The 19,128-nt window shown below is 32.8% G+C and overlaps 2 protein-coding genes across 9 annotated transcripts in view; one reads left to right on the top strand and one right to left on the bottom strand.

Annotated features, from left to right (window-relative positions):
- LOC126841251 (uncharacterized) overlaps positions 1 to 6,162 on the top strand; it is a 102,491-nt gene extending 96,329 nt beyond the window's left edge. For all 7 annotated transcript variants that reach the window (XM_050577594.1, XM_050577599.1, XM_050577598.1 and 4 more), the window contains exons 11-20: positions 104 to 154; positions 1,054 to 1,086; positions 1,342 to 1,374; positions 1,631 to 1,663; positions 1,916 to 1,948; positions 2,205 to 2,237; positions 2,493 to 2,525; positions 4,526 to 4,558; positions 5,418 to 5,492; positions 5,687 to 6,162. In XM_050577594.1, the coding sequence (XP_050433551.1) occupies positions 104 to 154; positions 1,054 to 1,086; positions 1,342 to 1,374; positions 1,631 to 1,663; positions 1,916 to 1,948; positions 2,205 to 2,237; positions 2,493 to 2,525; positions 4,526 to 4,558; positions 5,418 to 5,492; positions 5,687 to 5,928 (599 nt within the window). In that variant the 3' untranslated portion in view covers positions 5,929 to 6,162. The remainder of the gene's footprint in view (positions 1 to 103; positions 155 to 1,053; positions 1,087 to 1,341; positions 1,375 to 1,630; positions 1,664 to 1,915; positions 1,949 to 2,204; positions 2,238 to 2,492; positions 2,526 to 4,525; positions 4,559 to 5,417; positions 5,493 to 5,686) is intronic.
- A 7,901-nt stretch (positions 6,163 to 14,063) lies between these two features.
- LOC126841256 (15-hydroxyprostaglandin dehydrogenase [NAD(+)]-like) lies at positions 14,064 to 19,128 on the bottom strand. 2 transcript variants are annotated; one of them, XM_050577607.1, is made up of 7 exons: positions 19,031 to 19,088; positions 18,726 to 18,930; positions 17,946 to 18,069; positions 17,288 to 17,400; positions 16,146 to 16,322; positions 15,921 to 16,078; positions 14,064 to 14,282 (listed from the first exon to the last, which is right to left on the bottom strand). In XM_050577607.1, exons 2-7 carry the CDS (start codon positions 18,816 to 18,818, stop codon positions 14,162 to 14,164), a joined length of 786 nt encoding a protein of 261 aa, XP_050433564.1. In that variant the 5' UTR covers positions 18,819 to 18,930; positions 19,031 to 19,088; the 3' UTR covers positions 14,064 to 14,161. The 2 variants fall into 2 exon arrangements, with proteins under 2 accessions (XP_050433564.1, XP_050433565.1); XM_050577608.1 differs by having other exon boundaries at positions 14,065 to 14,282; positions 18,726 to 18,898; positions 19,031 to 19,128.

The following is a 19,128-nucleotide window of genomic DNA, read 5'->3' as shown; positions in this document are numbered from 1 at the left end:
AGGAAAATCATATGTATCTATTGAAATAAACCAATGAGAAATTTTGGTTTCAATCATAAACAATATGTAGGTACATAAAAATATATTTTGTTTTAAATTTCAGGGTTGAAGAATTACCAGAAAGATATGGGACTTAAAATATCAACTGTATTAGGTAAACAAAGAATTTATAAAAATTAACATTATACTAGTTTGTAGTAAAAAAAGTCGATTGAAAGCTTAAAGCCATAATGCTATAGATGTTTTATGCTTAAGTTTTTGAAGATCATTCGAAATGTAATATATATACTGTTTCTTCAAGTATTACTTCTAGAAATAATTAAACATTTACACAATAATATTTTGCATTGATAATTAATTAATTAATTATTATTTGCCTTCATTTAATTTAAAGTTTGGGAATTCCAACCTGTAGTTTAAAGGTTTATAATATAAACATTCCCAACCTCACCAAACAAGTCATTTTTAACCTATAAATGTTTAAATAAATCTTAATATTTATTTGAAATCTACCATTGTTATGGGCAGATTTGTATGTGTCTTATTAGTATATTTAAAAATGTACAATACAATTTATTTCTATGTATAAAACAATTTTTCGGTATTTAAAGCAATTACAGAACTATAAATATTCTTCGGGGTTGAATATTCAAATTGAACCTGTTATCGCAAACTCAGAGCCAACACACTTCATAATTGTTAATATATAGTATTACACCAGATAAAATAATTACAATAAATCAACGTGGATAGATACATAGATAGAAAACCAAATTTTGGATTTCAATACATCGTTATGTACTTAAGTTTAACGAAGTTGTGAGTAAACAAATTCATGCGAAATTAAAAAAAAAACACCATGAGTGACATTATTATTTTTCCGCTGATAACACAAACCAATACTTCAAACAGCGTGACTGTTTTTTATCGATAATTTCAGTACAATTAAAATGTTTTAATCAACATTATTTCTACCCAGCATTAAAATCCACACTGTCTACCCCTATACTAAGGTTTATCAACTACATAATTGATTTTATGTATTTGTTACAGGACTTAGCGATACTGAAATTGAAGAAATCAAAAGTAATTACGATTTTTCTGATAGTCGTACATGGCATTTTTATTTATCTCATAATCAGTTTGAAATCAGAATTCACTGATAACACTAACAATACTTCAAACTGCGTTATTACTTAAAATATTTTTTTCTCATAAATTTCAGCCCAGTGAAAACAGTTTTATCAGCATAATTCAAATGTACCCGCATTCAAATTCATCCTATCCTCCCCTGAATCGTGTTTTATAAGTTTATAATAATTTGATGTGTGTGTGTTACAGGACTTGGCGATTTTGAAATTGGTGAAACAGAAAGTAACTACTAGATTTCCGATAGTCATAAATGACATTTTTATTTATTACATAATCAGTTTGAAATAAGCATCCGCTGATAACACTAACAATACTTCAAACTGCGTTATTATTTAAAATATTTTTTTCTCATCAATTTTAGTCCAGTGAAAATAATTTTATCAGCATAATTCAAATGTACCTCGCATTCAAATTCATCCTATTCTCCCCTGAATCGTGTTTTATAAGTTTATAATGATTTGATGTGTGTGTGTTACAGGACTTGGCGATCTTGAAATTGATGAAACCGAAAGTAATTATGAGATTTCCGATAGTCATAAATGACATTTTTATTTATCTTATAATCAGTCTGAAATCAGAATCTGCTGATAACACTAACAATACTTCAAACTAAGTGATTACTTAAAATATTTTTTTCTCATAAATTTTAGTCCAGTGAAAATAGTTTTATCAGCATTGTTCAAATGTATCTTGCATTCAAATTCACCCTATCCTCCCCTAAATCGGGTTTTATAAGTTTATAATGATTTAATGTGTGTTACAGGACTTGGTGGTTCTGAAATTGTTGAAACCGAAAGTAATTACGGGATTTCTGATAATTATAAATGACATTTTTATTTATTTTATAATCAGTCTAGAATCAGAATTTGCTGATAACACTAACAGTACTTCAAACTGCGTGATTACTTGAAATATTTTTTTCTCGTAAATTTCAGTCCAGTGAAAATAATTTGATCAGCATATATCAAATGTACCCCTCATTCAAATTCATCCTATCTTCCCCTGAATCGTGTTTTATAAGTTTATAATGATTTGATGTGTGTGTGTTACAGGACTTGGCGATCTTGAAATTGAAGAAACCGAAAGTAATAACGAATTTTCCTATAGTCGTAAAAAACACTTTTATTTATCTTATAATCAGTCTGAAATCAGCATCCGCTGATAAAACTAACAATACTTCAAACTGCGTGATTACTTAGAATATTTTTTTCTCGTAAATTTCAGTCTAGTGAAAATAATTTTATCAGCATTATTCAAATGTACCCGCATTAAAATTCATCCTATCCTCCCCTAACTCGGGTTTTATAAGTTTATAATGATTTGATGTGTGTGTGTTACAGGACATGGTGATTCTGAATTTGATGAAACCGAAAGTAATTATGAGATTTCCTATAGTCGTAAAAGACACTTTTATTTTTATTTATCACATAATCAGTCTAAAATCAGAATCTGCTAATAACACAAACAGTACTTCAAACAGCGTGATTACTTAAAATATTTTTTTCTCGTTATTTCCAGCACAGTGAAAATAGTTTTATCAGCATTATTCAAATGTTCTCCGCATTAAAATCCACCCTATCTTTCTCTAATATAAACTCTTTCTTCAAATGTTGCTGTTAGACATTTTTAAACATTTATACAATACTATTTGGCAATAATTAATTGCTATAGTTAATCTTAATTTTAGAGTGACTGCTATAAAAAATATATATAGAGGAAGATAGGGTAAATTTAAATTAAGTCATATCATTATTTTCCCTTATTTAATATTATGGAAAATTTCAAGTTTGGGAGATCCAATCCGTAGTTTTCAGTTTTGTACATATTATAATACTTTTCTTAACCTTACCAATCAAGTAATTTATACTTTATAATTTATAAATATGTATTTTTATTCAAATCTTCCTCTGTTATTTGATACATCTGAATCTAAAGGGCACAGATTTGAATGTGTCTTATGAATATATTTAAAGATGTACAATACAATTTATTGTATAATAATCACTCATTCGCTCACTTATCATTAAAATTATAAGACACTTTCAGTATAGGTAAAAACGTGAAATTTTGCACAAAGGTGGGTCTTATAGTTTAAGTAAAGGGTAGAATCTGAAAATTGCAATTTTCTCAAAATTTATGTGCTAGGTGGGGATTAATGACCTTCGCCGCGCTGCAGCCGGTACAGAGCGCTGTTGATTCCCATGTCTCTAGTCAGCCATCATTTGGTCGTAGTTTGTGTCTTTGTTAATTCGTGTTCACATGTATGGCAGTGTAGCAGTGTTCTTTGTTCTTGTTACGTTTGTCACGTGGTTTATTATAAAGTGTAATTGGTCACCTAAACGTTTAGGTTTCGTTTATACGTTTCTAATACTAAACTAGATTTATAGTGGCTACTTGTATAAATTATAGCTTCACTAATTTATTTATTAAATTAAACTTTATTAATTATGACTAATTTAATTACTATCGTGGTTTATCAATAATTAATAAATTATTTATCATTATGCAAGTGGCTACTTGTATGAATTTTAGCTTTAATACAAAGTGTAGTTTTATATACATATATACATTATGTACATATCTACGTAGTTGATATAACAACACGTAAACACAAGAGAAAATCTACGACTTACAATATACATTCAATGCCACTTAAAAAAAAAACCTTGGTCACGATACTGAAGCCCGCAAAAAGGAATGATATCCCCAACAAAAACCTAACAGTAAACAAAGGCCAAGTTCCAGACCCCCTCCCAAAAATGTCAGCCTATCAAAGTAGTGATATCTACATTGTAGTCAAGTCTGCTATTTCTTTAGTGTTCATACCACACTTCACTCCTACTTTCATGAGCAACACTGCTCTTTTATTTATATTGCTTAACACATGGCCAGTTTCTGAATTAAGCATGAAACATTTTTATCAAATGTACTCACTTAGGAGTTATGTAGGGTGGTGGGAAGAAGAGAACTCAGAAAAAAAGAAAAAGGTTCAGATCCCCTCTCGAAAAAATCAACTAATCAAAGTAATGGTATCTACATTGCGGCCAAGTTTGTTTTATGCCTCATTCAGAAACTGTGTGTTAAGCAATACATATAAAAGAGCAGTGTTGCTCATGAAAGTAGGAGTGAAGTGTGGTATGAACACTAAAGAAATAGCAGACTTGGCCACAACGTAGATATCACTACTTTGATAGGCTGACATTTTTTTTGGGGGGGGGGGTGGGGTCTGGCACTTGGCCTTTTTTTACAGTTAGGTTTTTGTTGGGGATTTAGTATTACATCAGATAAAATAATTACAATAAATAACCTAACCTAACCCACCGTATCTATCCCTGAACCGGGTTTTATAAGTGATTTGACGTGTTTGTTACAGGACTTGGTGATACTGAAATTGATGATGCCGAAAGTAATAACGAATTTTCCTATAGTCGTAAATGGCGTTGCTTGTTTTAGATTAGAAATTTGCTTAATTTTGTTAACTAAATCTTTTGTGTCAAAGAATAATTGTTTAATAATTATTTTATTAAAATAATATTATTTAATAAAATAACTTATGTTAGGATAAGAAAGAGTGACACTTGTTACATTTACGGTGATAATTTAAACGTTGATGAACATTATGTTTGTAAAAGAATTTTTACAACTTCGCAAAAGAAAAGCAAATTATAATTATACATATACAGCCTGAAAATTTAATACGCCACGGATGTAGATATTTTCTTCTTAGGTCACACACTGAATATTTTCGCTCCTCGTTAACCTTTTTTTCTTTCTTGTATTTTTCCCTGTTAAAATCGCCCGAATAGAGTCATAGGGTACCGTTCTCGCATAGCTTTCTCCCCGGTGGGCATCTTTTATTGTTTTCACAATTATTTTACACAAAATTCATGTTTCCCTCTTAGCAGGGCAGGCGAGCGTTTTAACTATTTACAAATACTATTTTAATTATCTCCTTCTCTGTTTTTCCTCCAATGCCTTTGTTGCTTTGCGGTAAGCCGCACAGCCTCCTGTTGCCTCTTTGTCCAGGTCACTGACGAATGGACTAGAATGTTAATGTGTAAATATACGTTTTTTGTGGTTTAAGAAATATAGAAAAAATAAATTCTTCGAGTTGAAAGAGTAATGCCTAGTTGTAAAACAAATTAGTTGTATCACTGCAATTATTTGTATTCTTTAAAATGTGGTACAATAGTTATTTAAGCAATAAAAATATTTTTTCTTTCTTAATACGGTCATTTAATAATTTTTTTTGTTGCTTTTTAAAGACATAGAAACCATTGCACAGACGAGAAGAGACTGTACTGGACCAGCTATAAAAAATATAATCCGACGAGTTTTAGGTAAATATCAATATGGATTTTTAATGGTTATGAAGTTATAATATATTTACAATAAGGAAATCTTTCATATTCTATTTTTTTAATGTCATTATTTTAACAAATAAGATATTTGTGTGCTGCACCATAAAATAAGTAGTAAATAATAAGCTAAATTTAGCAAGTTAAAAATGAAAAATATTTTATTAATTGTTTAGATGAACCCACGCCAGCTGTACCGGATAATCCCGCTTTAAAATTGATGTGTCGTATGTTAGGAATATTGAGGAGTACACAATTTCCAACAGAGTATATAACCATGGTTAAGATGGATTACAGTAAACATATTTGTATCCTATTACATAACACTACACCATATAGTTACACAATACGACGTGGCGTATGGGGGCAATTAATGCGCAACAATTTATTTCAACCACTTGTGGAGCAGTTAGAATAATTTGGACCAGTAATCAACGCCTAATATCTAAATCAGCTCTGTTTACACTAAATTATGTTCAATATTGTTAAAATATAATTATTTAAAAAAACTGTAAAAATAAAAATCCCAATGGCCTTTTCAAATGTAACTTGAGCCACGGGATAGGACGATTATTAGGGTAAAAGTCAGTAATTACACAACGTATCGGCGGATTTTCTGTTTGTATTTTAATGTAACACACAAATACACGAATAAAACAAGATTTTCTGATAATATACATAATTTACATTTAATTAAGATGTTCTAAAAACATAGATACTCTGGAAACATAGATGCTCTGTAAAACAGATACTCTGTGTGACACGATTCACTGACTGTAGTTACACGACTCATTCCCCGTTGGTGGTGGGCACGGCCCGAGCCGTCTGGCTAGGGCGAAATCCCTAAGTCAGCAAATTCCATTCGACTCGGCCGTGGCCAACACCAATTCCTGATGTTCTTATTCTAACAGAAATTATTTACACATACATAAAAAACATATTATAATAATATGCCTAAGACAGGGGTTCGTAACACTCCCCACCCTAAATGAGACATAGGGGCCACATGGTCACTACTGTCTCACTAGAACCCTGAATTATACAATTCAAAAAGGATGGTCTGCGATTTCGGATTGAGGCTCCGCGATTTCCGGTACATATACATGGATTACCCGATTTTTACATTTAACTGTAACTATAATTATAGCTATACATAGTATAAAAATACATGAATATACAATATATATATGATGACCTAAGGTAACAATGAAGACAGAATCGTCTGGTAGCTTATCTAAGTTGTCTAAGTTAAGAGATTCTTTACTGATTTGACAAAGGTCATTGGACACGCGTACATGGTTGAGGCTCTGTGGTTGTACAAGATTTAGGGTTGTCAGTATTGTAGGTGGTATACCAAAAGAAATAGATTCTGGAATAACATCGAAGGTCTGATTGATAAATTCATTACGGGTAGGTAACAATATTGCATTTTCCGTATGTATAGTACATGATGGGGATATCATTATTCGACCAATACCTGTTGTATAAAATTGAAATGTGCGCAAAGGATATTTACAATTTAAGGTGACAAGTTCAGATCGCGTACAATATATCCAAGAATCTGATTGTGATAACCGGTTCCAAATTGTAAAATCAAAAGATATGTATTTAATATTACAAGAGTTAGGGATGGTCTGTGGAGATTTTAGTAATAATATTTCACATAATTTGGATGATGCTTTGTGGTTAATTGGCAGGTTGCCCTTACATAATGTATACGGTTGTAAAAATAGACATGCTTCACGCTGAGCGGTGTTTAAAGTAAAATAGAATTCGCTATCGTCGCTTAACGCTATGTAGTCAGCAGTAGGTGAGATAAGTATAGCATTATTATTAATTACATAATGTGGTAAGGGAACAGGTCGATAAAGAGTATATTCGTCAATCGTCGCTATTGGAAAAGTAAGTGAAAACAGAAGGAATTTATCCTTTGTTAGGACCGTTGTAGTCGAGATTTGGAAATATTTCGGGATGTTCTGTTTACTAGGCGTTAGAGGCAATTGAGTACCTGTCGGAAGGGTCAGTTGGATTTCACGAAGTTCGCGTAATAATTTGGACGGTGGTAGAACTGTGCTATGTATTCTGCCATGCATAGCTGAGTTGAGAATTGCAATAAGTGATTGAGTTTCATACGCATATTGATTCAGGAGTATTGTAAATAAAAGTGATTGTTCTATCAATGTAGTTTTAGTTAACAAGATGTTCACTGTTTGCATAGATTTTTGGACTTGGCTACTGAGGATTTTGATGTTAGTCTCGATTTTATTCTGATGCGCAGAGAGATCGCAAGCTTTTCTAGTAATCTCTGATGTAGATGTCTGTAACAGACGGATTTTGTTGTTAGTCAAGTCCGTATCTACCACTTTAGTTTTAACGAATTCGATAATTTTCTGGAAGATGGACTCAGTATTGAATAATGGATTACTACCAAAAAGAATTTTCGCTCCTTTTGTAATAATATTTTTTCTTACTCTTTTGTGAGTGTCTGAGGTATTTAGACCCAATCCTAACCAAATACTATCATGGTTTGCTTCAATTTCGAAAAGATACGGCAAAGTGGCTTGTTCAAATTGTTGACGAGCTTGCGAGAATTCGGACATACTGAGTTTTTGCTTTAAATTGCTGCAAACTTGAGTAGTTTCGTTATACCATGAGGATAACATCTGGAATTTCGATTCATAAGATGAAAGATCAACGAATGTTATTAAAGACCAATCGAAATTTGAGAGTCTGGATTTTGATTGATATTCATAATACATTCCTGTATGGTTTGGAAATGATATTTTGTTAGCTAGGACGGCTGGAAATGATTCTTGAAGTTCAGCGTATACTGGTATCCTGAGAGAAAGAGAAAATAATCGTCTTATGAGTAATGTAATTTAACAAGATTTCGATGTACAATTTGACGTTTGCCCCTCCGCTTAATTGCTATATTAACATTATTGTCTAAGAGTTCCAGGACCTCATACGGTCCATGCCAAAGCGGGCTGAGTTTGTTTTGTGTTCCCGACGCTTTCATATAAACTTTGTCGCCTACACTGAGGTTCTGTTGGGAAACGCCTCGGTCATAAGACTGTTTGGACTTTTCTTTCGATTTAAGGAGACGATCTCGGGCAACAGCATGCGCTTCTTGCATTTGTCGTTTGAGTTCGAACTGATAATCATTATAATTATACTGAGGTTCTGGATTCTTTGTAAAAGACGTAGGTATACTGATTTTTCGACCGTAAACTAATTCGTACGGTTGAAAACCTGTTGAGCTGTGAACGGTTGCATTGTACATGAACATGGCGTGTGGCACTAAGGTGTCCCACGTGAGATGGTCTTTGTCAACAAAGTTTCGCAAGTATTCTCCTGAAGTCTTATGACTACGTTCTAAAGCTCCGTTGCTTTGTGGATGATACGGACTGGTTGATGTCTTCTTGATTTTAAGCGTCTTACAAACTTCAGAAAAAACGTTGCTTAAGAATTCGGTGCCACAATCTGTGACCAAACTTTGAGGTAAACCATGCAGACAGACAAATTGAGTAACGAACTGATGAGCAACCGTAGCGGCTTCATGGTTCTCTACGGGGACAGCCCAAGAGAATTTTGTTAAATCGTCTTGTAGTGTAATAATATAAACATTATTACTATGCGAGCGTGGAAGTGGGCCAACTATATCCATGAAAACTTTCTCAAACGGTTCGCTGGATGTAGTGGTGATAACCATGGGTTCACGTGCTGACTTGTTGGAATGTTTATTGACTTGGCACTGTGGACATTTCCGAACATAGTCTGCAACTTGTTGTCTCATGCCATCCCATGAGTAGTTGGTTTTTAGCAACTGGTATGTTCTCTCAGTACCTTGATGTCCTGCTAAAGGATTATTATGATGCTCCTCTATAAGTTTCTGCTGTTGTTCTGAGGTTAATTTCATTTTATCGTATACATGTATACATGTTGTGGAGGATCTGAAAATATGGCGCAACATCCCATGAACTGTTGTCCAGTCAAGTTTGTCAAGCCCACATCCGATTTGCGGCATGGCTACCTTGGTTATTTGATGCTCCACGCAGAATTTTCTTAGGTTCTGTACAGATTGGTAGATATGTTTGTAACGTGGTTTGTTAAACGAACGATTTTTTGTAATGAGATATATGATATAACGAGAGTTTTGTTTCACAAACGCTATTTCACCGATTTGTTTTCCTTGATTCTTGAGTGTTTTGATTTGACCGAATTTTCTTCTGAATTGAAGTGCAATTCCTTTAGTCATTTTGAAATCACTTGAAACGCAATGAGCTAAAGCCCATTCTGGATCAGAGGAAAAAAGATCTCCAGATACTTCTTTGACGTTTGATGTTGACGGAATATCTGAAGATTCTAGTTTACAGAATTCTTCGTATGATTGATTAGACGGAGGTTCTGTATTAATTTCAATGTCTGAAACAAAATGAGAGGTCGACGGTTCATTTGAGTAGCTAGGCTGTTGTACCTCTTCATCAACGTCAGTTGACATCCGATTGTTTGCTTCAGTTTCTGATCGTGTTACCACTCGCTGTATTCTACTAAGACTATCAGCATTAGTATTGCTTGTACCTGATTTGTAGAAAATTTCGTATTGGTATTCTTCTAACTTGAGTCTCCAACGCGTTAACCGTGAACCAGGGTCCTTTATTCCAAATAACCAGACTAAACTTCGATGGTCTGTGATGATATTGAACTTTTGGCCAAACAGATAGCAACGAAATTGCTTAATTCCCCACACGATGGCACAAAGTTCTTTTTCAATAGTGCTGTAATTGGTTTCAGCCTTGTTAAGAGTACGAGACGCATAAGCGATCGGCAAGTCCTTTTCCACGGGCCCTTGGGACAAAACACAACCAATAGCGAAGCCACTCGCATCGCATGTCAGATTAAAAGGCTTAGTGAAATCCGGATACTAGAGCAGAGGTTCTGAGGTGAGTACTCGTTTAAGTGTCTCAAACGAGTCTTGGCATATATCGGACCAAATAAAAGGTACATCCTGTTTTAAAAGAGACGTCAGGGGTTTTGCTATGTGTCCGTAATTTGGTACAAAACGGCGATAGTAGCCAGATAACCCAAGAAAAGATTTCACTTGCTTTGCATTAGTTGGGACTGGAAAATCGAGAACACATTTGGTCTTACGAGGGTCTGGTTTCACACCTTGATCTGTGATGACATGCCCCAGATAGGTAACTTCTTTACGCATGAATTCGCATTTCGTGGGTTGAAGTTTTAAATTAAATTTTCGGATTCTGGTGAAAACATCCGTTAGTTTTCTCGTGTGTTCAGTGACGCTAGCAGCGTACACGATAATGTCATCTAAATAGACGAAAGCCTTTAAACCGATATCACCAGTTAGTACGGTATTCATGAGACGTTGGAATAACGCGGGAGCGCCTTTCAGACCAAAAGGAACTCTGAGGAACTCAAAATGTCCTTTGTCGGTGCTGAAAGCGGTTTTTTCTCGATGTTCTGGATGCATTTGGACCTGGTGATAACCCTGGGCCAAATCAAGAGTGGTGTAGTATTTGGACTTCCCCAGCTGATCTAATATGTCTGACATCAAAGCTCTCCTCTGAAAGTAATTTTATCCGAGTAAGCCTGTACAGTGGGGTCAAGACATAATAAGGTCAAAGCACGATACAGAGGTCACAGATCCACAGGGTATTATAAATAGAAGTTGTATAATTTTATTAACCAATAAAAGCCGACTTAAAAAATGCCCAATCAGTTGATTATGTATTGTTGATACATTTATTTGTGTCGATAATTAAAAATTGATAGTGTAACCATCTAACTATCAAGAACATAAAACGTTTTACTCTATACGGCAACCAGAATAAACATTTTTAAATTGAAAAGCATTATGATTTTATATTATTTTTCAACACGTTATCGTGTGCTAAATTCTAGATTTGTGAAATTTTCGGCGTGGTTGTGTATTGGTTTAAAGAAGTATTTTTCTGTGGGCTATTACTCATTTGTTGTTCGCATCGGTACGACAAATAAAAAAAGACACTAAAAGCAGTGAAAAATAATTGTGTTTTTACACACAATACATCAATGTCTTTTCTTTACTAGCGCACTTAAGAGTCCGAAAAATCTAGATACATAGACCATTATTAAGTATTCTTATGTGTACTATTATTGCTTATATGCTATTTCATACCGATACGAATTATAGGTAAATTAGACGCAAAAAAAATATTGCCTACAGTGTGTTGTTGACGCGCTTTAAGGTTTATTGTAATACAGGGTGATTTTTTTATCATGGGCCAGTCAATATTTCGCTGGGTTTATTATTAAATAATGGATTTTTTTTTTATACAGTTTTTATATAATGTAATCTCAATTTTCCACAAATTTTTATATTCTTACCCAACTCCCAAATTAGTTATTTCGATAGCAACATATATTTTTTTTGTTAAAATTATCAAGTGCTATATTATATTTAAGTATGTGCACTTAAATTTTTTATTTTGGATGTGTAGTTACATAGCTACATTCGTTTGAATATATAGGCAGGGGGGGAATGGAGAGCACGCGTCAATGCTGCTCGCAAACACTTTTATGTAGGTATTATTTTGAGGTATCATAATCACTGTTGGAAAATTTATAGAATCAATTTTTCATCCACTGGACATTCCGTCATAAGTTCCCCTAGTCATTGTTCCCACTCAATAAAGTTATTATAGATAATGACGTGGCGGATGCATGTCGCCCCAATAATAATGAAATTATATACCTACCTAATTATTATTTTCGGTTGACCATTTCATACTTATCAGTTATCACTATTAGATAATACAAAAGATGTGGTTATTTGCGGTTGAGTATTTTATACTTATTATCATTATTTTGTTTAATACTATGAAACAAAACACACTAAATTAATAAAGATATTGTAGTCTGTAGATTGTCGAATGTCAATAATTAATAATTATGCATTTCATAGTCTATACTTTATAGTTGCACAGTACTTATGATATTATTCTGTTTTTTTTAATAAATAACTTTGTGGTTTACGTTAATAGGTCTTGACCTACGGATTATTAAATTAATATTATCTAATCATATAAAAATAAAGTATCGCATTATATAAGTGAGAACAACATTTAACAAAAATTAGCGCAACCATCCAGTCACAATCTCTCTCTTGAAACAAATATGAGACTTACAATATTATATGCGATCTCTATGCTGCTGTATGTATGGAGTAGTGATTCTGAACGATGACATCACAAATAAATTGGAAGCATTTGAGATATGATAACAAATTATAAACAATTTTGTTCTTATTTAAATGTTTTTAGTAGAAAACTGCATAAAACATAATAAATAATTAGTATTTGACACGTTCACTTGTATCATTTTTGTATGCACGCACGTCAGCCAGGTAAAAAATTAACATTAAAAAAAAAAACTGTAGAAGCCTCAATAAAAAAAAAAATTTTGTAAAATGTTGTTTAATAACGCTGACAATTAATTTACATATTTTTTAATTCCTTATAATTCTTATAGACTTGTGATTTTCCCCTGCCCCTTCAATAAGCTTTGTTGACACTATGACCCCCTCGCCACTGTACTGGCTTTTCTAGGTATTTTTTTGTTCTGAAACTTACTCAAATCGCATTTATCTGTGAAGAGAATACAATATTACATGACTATTCAAACATGTTTGTATGTTAACTCATTACCGAGATATGGCGCTTAAAAAAAAAAGTCATTTTTTAAATTTCGCTAAAAAATGCAGAATTCCACCATTTTTAGTAATATTATAATTTATTGTTAAATTATTTGGGAGTGCATCATTTACGTTTTATACTTAAACAATTAATAATAAAAAAACTGTTTTATATAAACTCAAATTGCATTATCGATAAAAATTCTATGATTATTTATCATCAATCTATAATTTCATCAGTACGGTATGTCGGGTAAGTTAGCCGGTCGCAAATTTTTGTAACTTTGTAGATAGAGTGAAGAAAGGGTATGCAAGAACATTTAGATGAAGGGTGGTGGAGAATATTGTAATGGAGGGAGCGGAGAAAAATGAACATCACCATAAACCTGAACACTAGCCGGTGGTGGTGAAGACCTAAAACTTATCAATCTATGGACATGAGTGATATGTCTCATGGTTGGGGGTTTGTCGAAAATTAGCGTCACGCTTATGGTAGGATTAGTTTAGATTTGTATAACACAAGTACGGTTTGGTTACATTGAGGTTAAGCCTTACCTGAACTTGAGACATCATGAATTCGATGGCGAAGAGAATAGTAGGGACAGAAATGGTAAACGAGAGAAAGGAACAAGGAAATTAAGAGGTGGAGAAGAATGATGAGAAGATGGAAAGGAAAAGAGAAGAAGAGGAGAGGATGAAAGTAACCGTGAACATAAACACATATTTAAAGTGAATAAAGTTGTTTATCTGTTTTTTATAAAGTTAACATAAATTGATAGAGCTAAGAAGAATAAAAAGTAAGTAATTTTTTAGTAATACTATAATTTATTGTTAAAATACTTTCCAGTGCACCATCTCCGTTTTATACTTGAAAAATTAATAATAACTGTTTTATATAAACACAAATTGCATTATCGATAAAAATTCTATGATTATTTATTATCAATCTATAATTTCATCAGTACGGTATGACGGGTAAGTTAGCCGGTCGCGGTTTTTCATCGTTTTCCACTATCCAACAGTCGCCGGTTTCGCCGTGTTTCAGTATTTCGATTAACCCTTTTGCTACACTTTCGGGTCTGAAAAAATTACATTTGGTCAATTTTATAATAAAATACAAAGTTATAACTGCATAACATATTTTTAGCTTGCATGCATTATAGTCGTGGCCAAATTGATGTGTGGTTAGTGATTCCGCCCAACGTGAGACGATACGACACAAAGGAGCAACAACTGTTAGCAAAGTATTTCAGATTTGAGATTAGGAAAACATTTCTAGTTGAATTGATATATAACATGACTTTTTGATATTCGGCCACAATTGCGTCCACTGAGTGGCCACTGATTGGCCGGCATGTGACCAAAACCAACATATGGCACGTGACACATCATTTTGGGTAAGAATTATATTATCAGTTCAATTGTGTCATTAGAATTATTTTATATTAAAACATGCCGGCCTTTTAGTGTCCACCCTGTGGACGTATGTATGGCCAAAATAAGATACCAAAAAAATCTTGTTACATAACAATTTAAAAAGTTTTTTTTCTAATTTCAAATCTGAAATTATTTTTTTCGTAAGAAAATTATTTAATGAGATACGAGTTCTATTTTAAATAATTTTAAAATTTGTAAAAATAAATACGGCATCTTATTTGCCGCCAGAAAAATAACGTGAAGTCACCAACCGCACCTTCATATGGCCACGACTATAGTTGAGATTACAATGATGTTTTTTTACTGTGGACCAAATAACTCAAGTCTAACTAGAATTCAACCCTCTCCTTTAAAAATCAAAAAAAACATCCAAAACATTTACATATTTTTAACTTAAAATTACGACACGCAATAACTTTTTTTTAACAGCCGAATTAGTTCAATTTTGTACGGAATATTCTTTAGATAAAATACTACCGATAAATGTTGACAAACCGAAAAAAGACCACAAACCCTTTGCCCTAGAAGAGGTGGACATTTTTTCTTTATTTAGCTATTTTAAGAAAAGTTTTCGGATTTTAGGTCTGAAGATTAGTCAGAAAGTAGATCTAGAACCGAGCTATAACATATCATTGATCCTTATATTTCTATTCCTCCCCTTTCCTCTCCTCTGCTCTCCTCCTTTACTAATGTAGCTTTACTTAATCAAACCTTACCTAACTTTCCGTTGTCGCAATGGCGCTAATTCCAAATAGAACTGAATCCAAATAAATGTTCGCGTCGAGTTACGCCTGATTTTAGTTGCTTACCTTTAGGGGTTAGACTCTACAGAAGTTACTCTGCTGTCTGTTTTCGTACGTCCAGTTCGTGATGATTAAAGATGCTGATAAAAGACAGCTGACAAAAGAATACGAACTTACGAGATAATATGTCATCAATGGAAGGGAGGTGCAAAGATCGTAGTTAAAGGTAAAGCAGAAGAGGGAAAAAATGACCATGACCACAAAACACTAGCTGATGGTATTAATGGCCAGCATGTCATCAGTATACTTAATATTTTCATACTTAAAATTCACATGCATAATATTTCCTAAGTTTTATCATTGATAACTAAAACCAAGCAGTTGATCGCGGAAAAGGTGAATTACATGGAAATGGGTTTCAAGAGACTCGTTATCTTTAAACAAAACTAAAAACCCCGTAGAGCTAATAACACATAAGATCTACTTGACCACTTTTTTAAGATAAAAACGAAATTCTAATTGCATAACAGTTTATACCTTTGCACCGGTAACGTGGCCTCAATTTTTTTTCCTATTTTACTGTACTCTTCGATCAAGTACACACTGGACCTATCGCTTTCCAACATTGGCGTCTGCGAGAATCCTGGACACAGCGCCATAACTCTGACGTTTAAATGCTCGAATGATTTCTTGTCCTTTAACATAAAACTCACTTAAAGCGTACAAACATCAACATAATATAATGTGTTTGCAATATATTACGCCGATCGCTCTGGTGAATTCTACGATGGCCCGTTTTGTAGATCTGTATAATGGACATACAAACAAATGTCCAATAAAAGCAGCTATGGACGCAGTCTGCACAACAGTTCCTCCGTTGCCACCATACGGCTTGCCCATATACTTAATCGCCAACATGGTGCCCCTGACCACACCTCCCTAAGGAAAAAAAAAATTCTGAAGAACCTTCTGAAGTCTGTTTATAAAAGTTTCGTGACGCCTTTGATCGCATGACGTAACACAATGAAAGTGGGTAGGAGATGGGATAGTAATAAGGTGAAATCGATAACTCATGGATGACTGATAAGAGAATATTGATAAAAGAATCAGCTGGCATAGAGTAATAGTATAGAGGAGCAGTTGCGTTCCCTACATCGCCTGCATACCACATTGGTTCGACAACGGACAAGTGACCCCTCTTTACATTTTGACTACAAATAAAGAGAAAAAATAAATAAATGTATAAAATATATATTTAGGCAAGCTGCATGATTACAGATCATGAACACGATTTGAGATAATATCACAAAACAACCAACAGAGAAACATTTTAAGAATTACATGAGTTCTTATGGGAGATTATTTTTGTCACACCTACGGGCTAATCAGTGTAGACGGTATAAAGATAAGTATTATTTTTCTCTTAGTTCTGGTGACACTTTTCATTTCTTAACTCAAAATTTGTGAAATCAGTTTCGGCAGCAAAGAAGAAATTTCTGACTACAATACATTTTTCCAGAATTTTAGTAACGAAATTTATGATCTCAATGGCTGTTTTTCTTCTGGGTAATAGTCATTCTGTTCTAAAACAATTATTGTTTACCAATAACCGTATCAGAAATGTGTTTCTTCTAAAGTAGCTGCACTGCAAGAAGCAGTCACTTGTCGGACGGCTCCTCTATATTACTCTGGAAGATGAGGTAGGCATGGTATAGGCATAAGTGGAAATTCGGATAGCTGATAAGATATATTGGACTAGAGAATCAGCTGATAAGGGACAGAACATTTGCTGACCAAAAGACATGCCCACGATTTAATGTCTGCCGTATAAAGGTTAAGATTGAAACGATTTTTTCAAATATTAAATATAAGTTAAACAAATCATTGGCTTTCAAGCTACCTACATAGTTAACGTTAATTGTAGACTCCCACTTTTCCATCGTTTCGTTAAATATTCCCGCATTGTTGACGACTATGTCCAATCTCTTAAAGTGGTCTATACACGACTTGAATGCGTCTGAAAAATAATTACACAACATCATAATCTTTATGACGTTTTAGCTAGGTGGACAGAAATAGCCTATGCTTAGCTTCGCACCAAAGAGTTGGTATTCGATGAACAGAGTTGGACATTTTTTATTCGAGTTCAAAGCTGACTTGAAAAATTGTCATTTTAGTGATTTCATAAAGTTAATTTTTTAATCATGATTATTTTAATCTAATAGTAAGCAAAACAACAAATTAGTCATATATTACTAATTTCACTATTGCGTAGAAATAAAATTAGTGGTAATTAAACATTTTTTCTTCAAAAAAGTAAAGTAAGTATGTACTTAAAGTACATACGAAATAAGTTATTCGTGACTTAAGAAATGAAGAAAATAACTTTGGTACAGTTTAATAATATTGTTTATTATTTTATTTTATTTTTTTTTTTTTAATTGAGGCATACGCATATTTATAATAGTTATTTAGCTTTTGCCTAATTTTTCAATAAATATTAGCGTTTAAACTAAAAAACTGTGTAGAATAAATTATTACAATACGAGTTATAATTATTACTTTCGAATACCACATCGCTAGTGACGTCACAATGTAACGCTAAGACTTTATCGTGGCCGAAGATCTGTGCAAATTCATTGGAAACGGATTGGCATTGCTTGATGTTTATGTCACAAAGCGCTACCTAAAAATAAAAAGAGATTTTGTTATGAAGGTTAAAGTTGTGTTATTAATTAAAATCCAATTGCAAAAAACTTGTAAAACAATAATTATTGTAGTTAAAATTTTTAATTTTCCCAATTAAAAGTTTGTCTAAAAATGTTCAGGGAATCGTTTAGGTTATGGGTCCACTCTAAATGTACATTCAGTCTAATTTTAAGTTTCAGTGAGGCTTAGAACTACACATACAAAAAGCAACATAAAGAACAAGTGTCCATCCATTTACATATAATATAACTAAAGAATATTTCATATGAACTATGAGATAATTCGACTAAGCTCAAATTGTTTTTTTCTTGAAAATAATTTCAAAAAGGGGTTTCCTTCTTTTTTAAAAAAAAAACTGAAATTGTTTTGTTAGTTTTTAGCCTGAATAGTATAAAAACAAATCCGTAGTAGAATTGGGTGAACTTTTTAAATTTTATTCCTACCACTTCATCTAAAGAAAATCAATTATCACTCAAGAAGTTTATGGGTTATATTTGTCAACAACATAAATTTCTCATTTTATGGGCGTGATAAATTTATTATATCCCTACCATCAGAAGTATATTTTTATTACTTTTATAATATATATATATATATATATATATATATATATATATATATAAATATACATACCTTAACATTATTTTGAAGTAAGTACTTGGTGTAAGCATAACCGATTCCAGACGCTGCACCAGTAACTAAAGCCACTTGATTTACAAATTCCATGGTAGGTTCGATTTTGTTATTTGTAATTAGTTCCGGTTATAATTATTATAACACACAGAATTTGTTTACCACTGACGTTACTGCAAACAGGCGAGTAGAGAAATATATATGACTAGGATATAAAAATATTGTATTTAAATGCATTTTAATCAAACATTTGCACAGTTCTGAGAATATGATGTTATAAGAGAATAATAATTTTGTTTACTTACGATTTAACTCTACAAAGGACAAGTTTGTTCTGATGTGTTTCTGCAATCCTACTAAAATAGTTTAAGAAAAATAGTCTACTTGTAAGGTTCAAACAATA

Source organism: Adelges cooleyi, unplaced genomic scaffold (assembly GCF_023614345.1).
Source record: "Adelges cooleyi isolate 19-005CV unplaced genomic scaffold, UGA_ACOO_1.1 ACOO_flye_CR_arks_rails_tigmint_CR_PRNA_38, whole genome shotgun sequence".
Classification (NCBI taxonomy): domain Eukaryota; kingdom Metazoa; phylum Arthropoda; class Insecta; order Hemiptera; family Adelgidae; genus Adelges; species Adelges cooleyi.
Note: the sequence above shows the minus strand (reverse complement) of the source record. Positions and strands in the feature narration are given on the sequence as shown.

Bases quoted from the DNA above. Each gene is read 5' to 3' on its own strand.
- LOC126841256 (XM_050577608.1), bottom strand. From the start codon at position 18,818: ATGGAATTTGTAAATCAAGTGGCTTTAGTTACTGGTGCAGCGTCTGGA. The intron at 18,070-18,725 runs GTATGTATATTT...TTTTATTTTTAG, and splicing joins TACTTCAAAATAATGTTAAG to GTAGCGCTTTGTGACATAAA. The intron at 14,283-15,920 runs GTATAAACTGTT...TAATTTTTTCAG, and splicing joins GCCACGTTACCGGTGCAAAG to ACCCGAAAGTGTAGCAAAAG.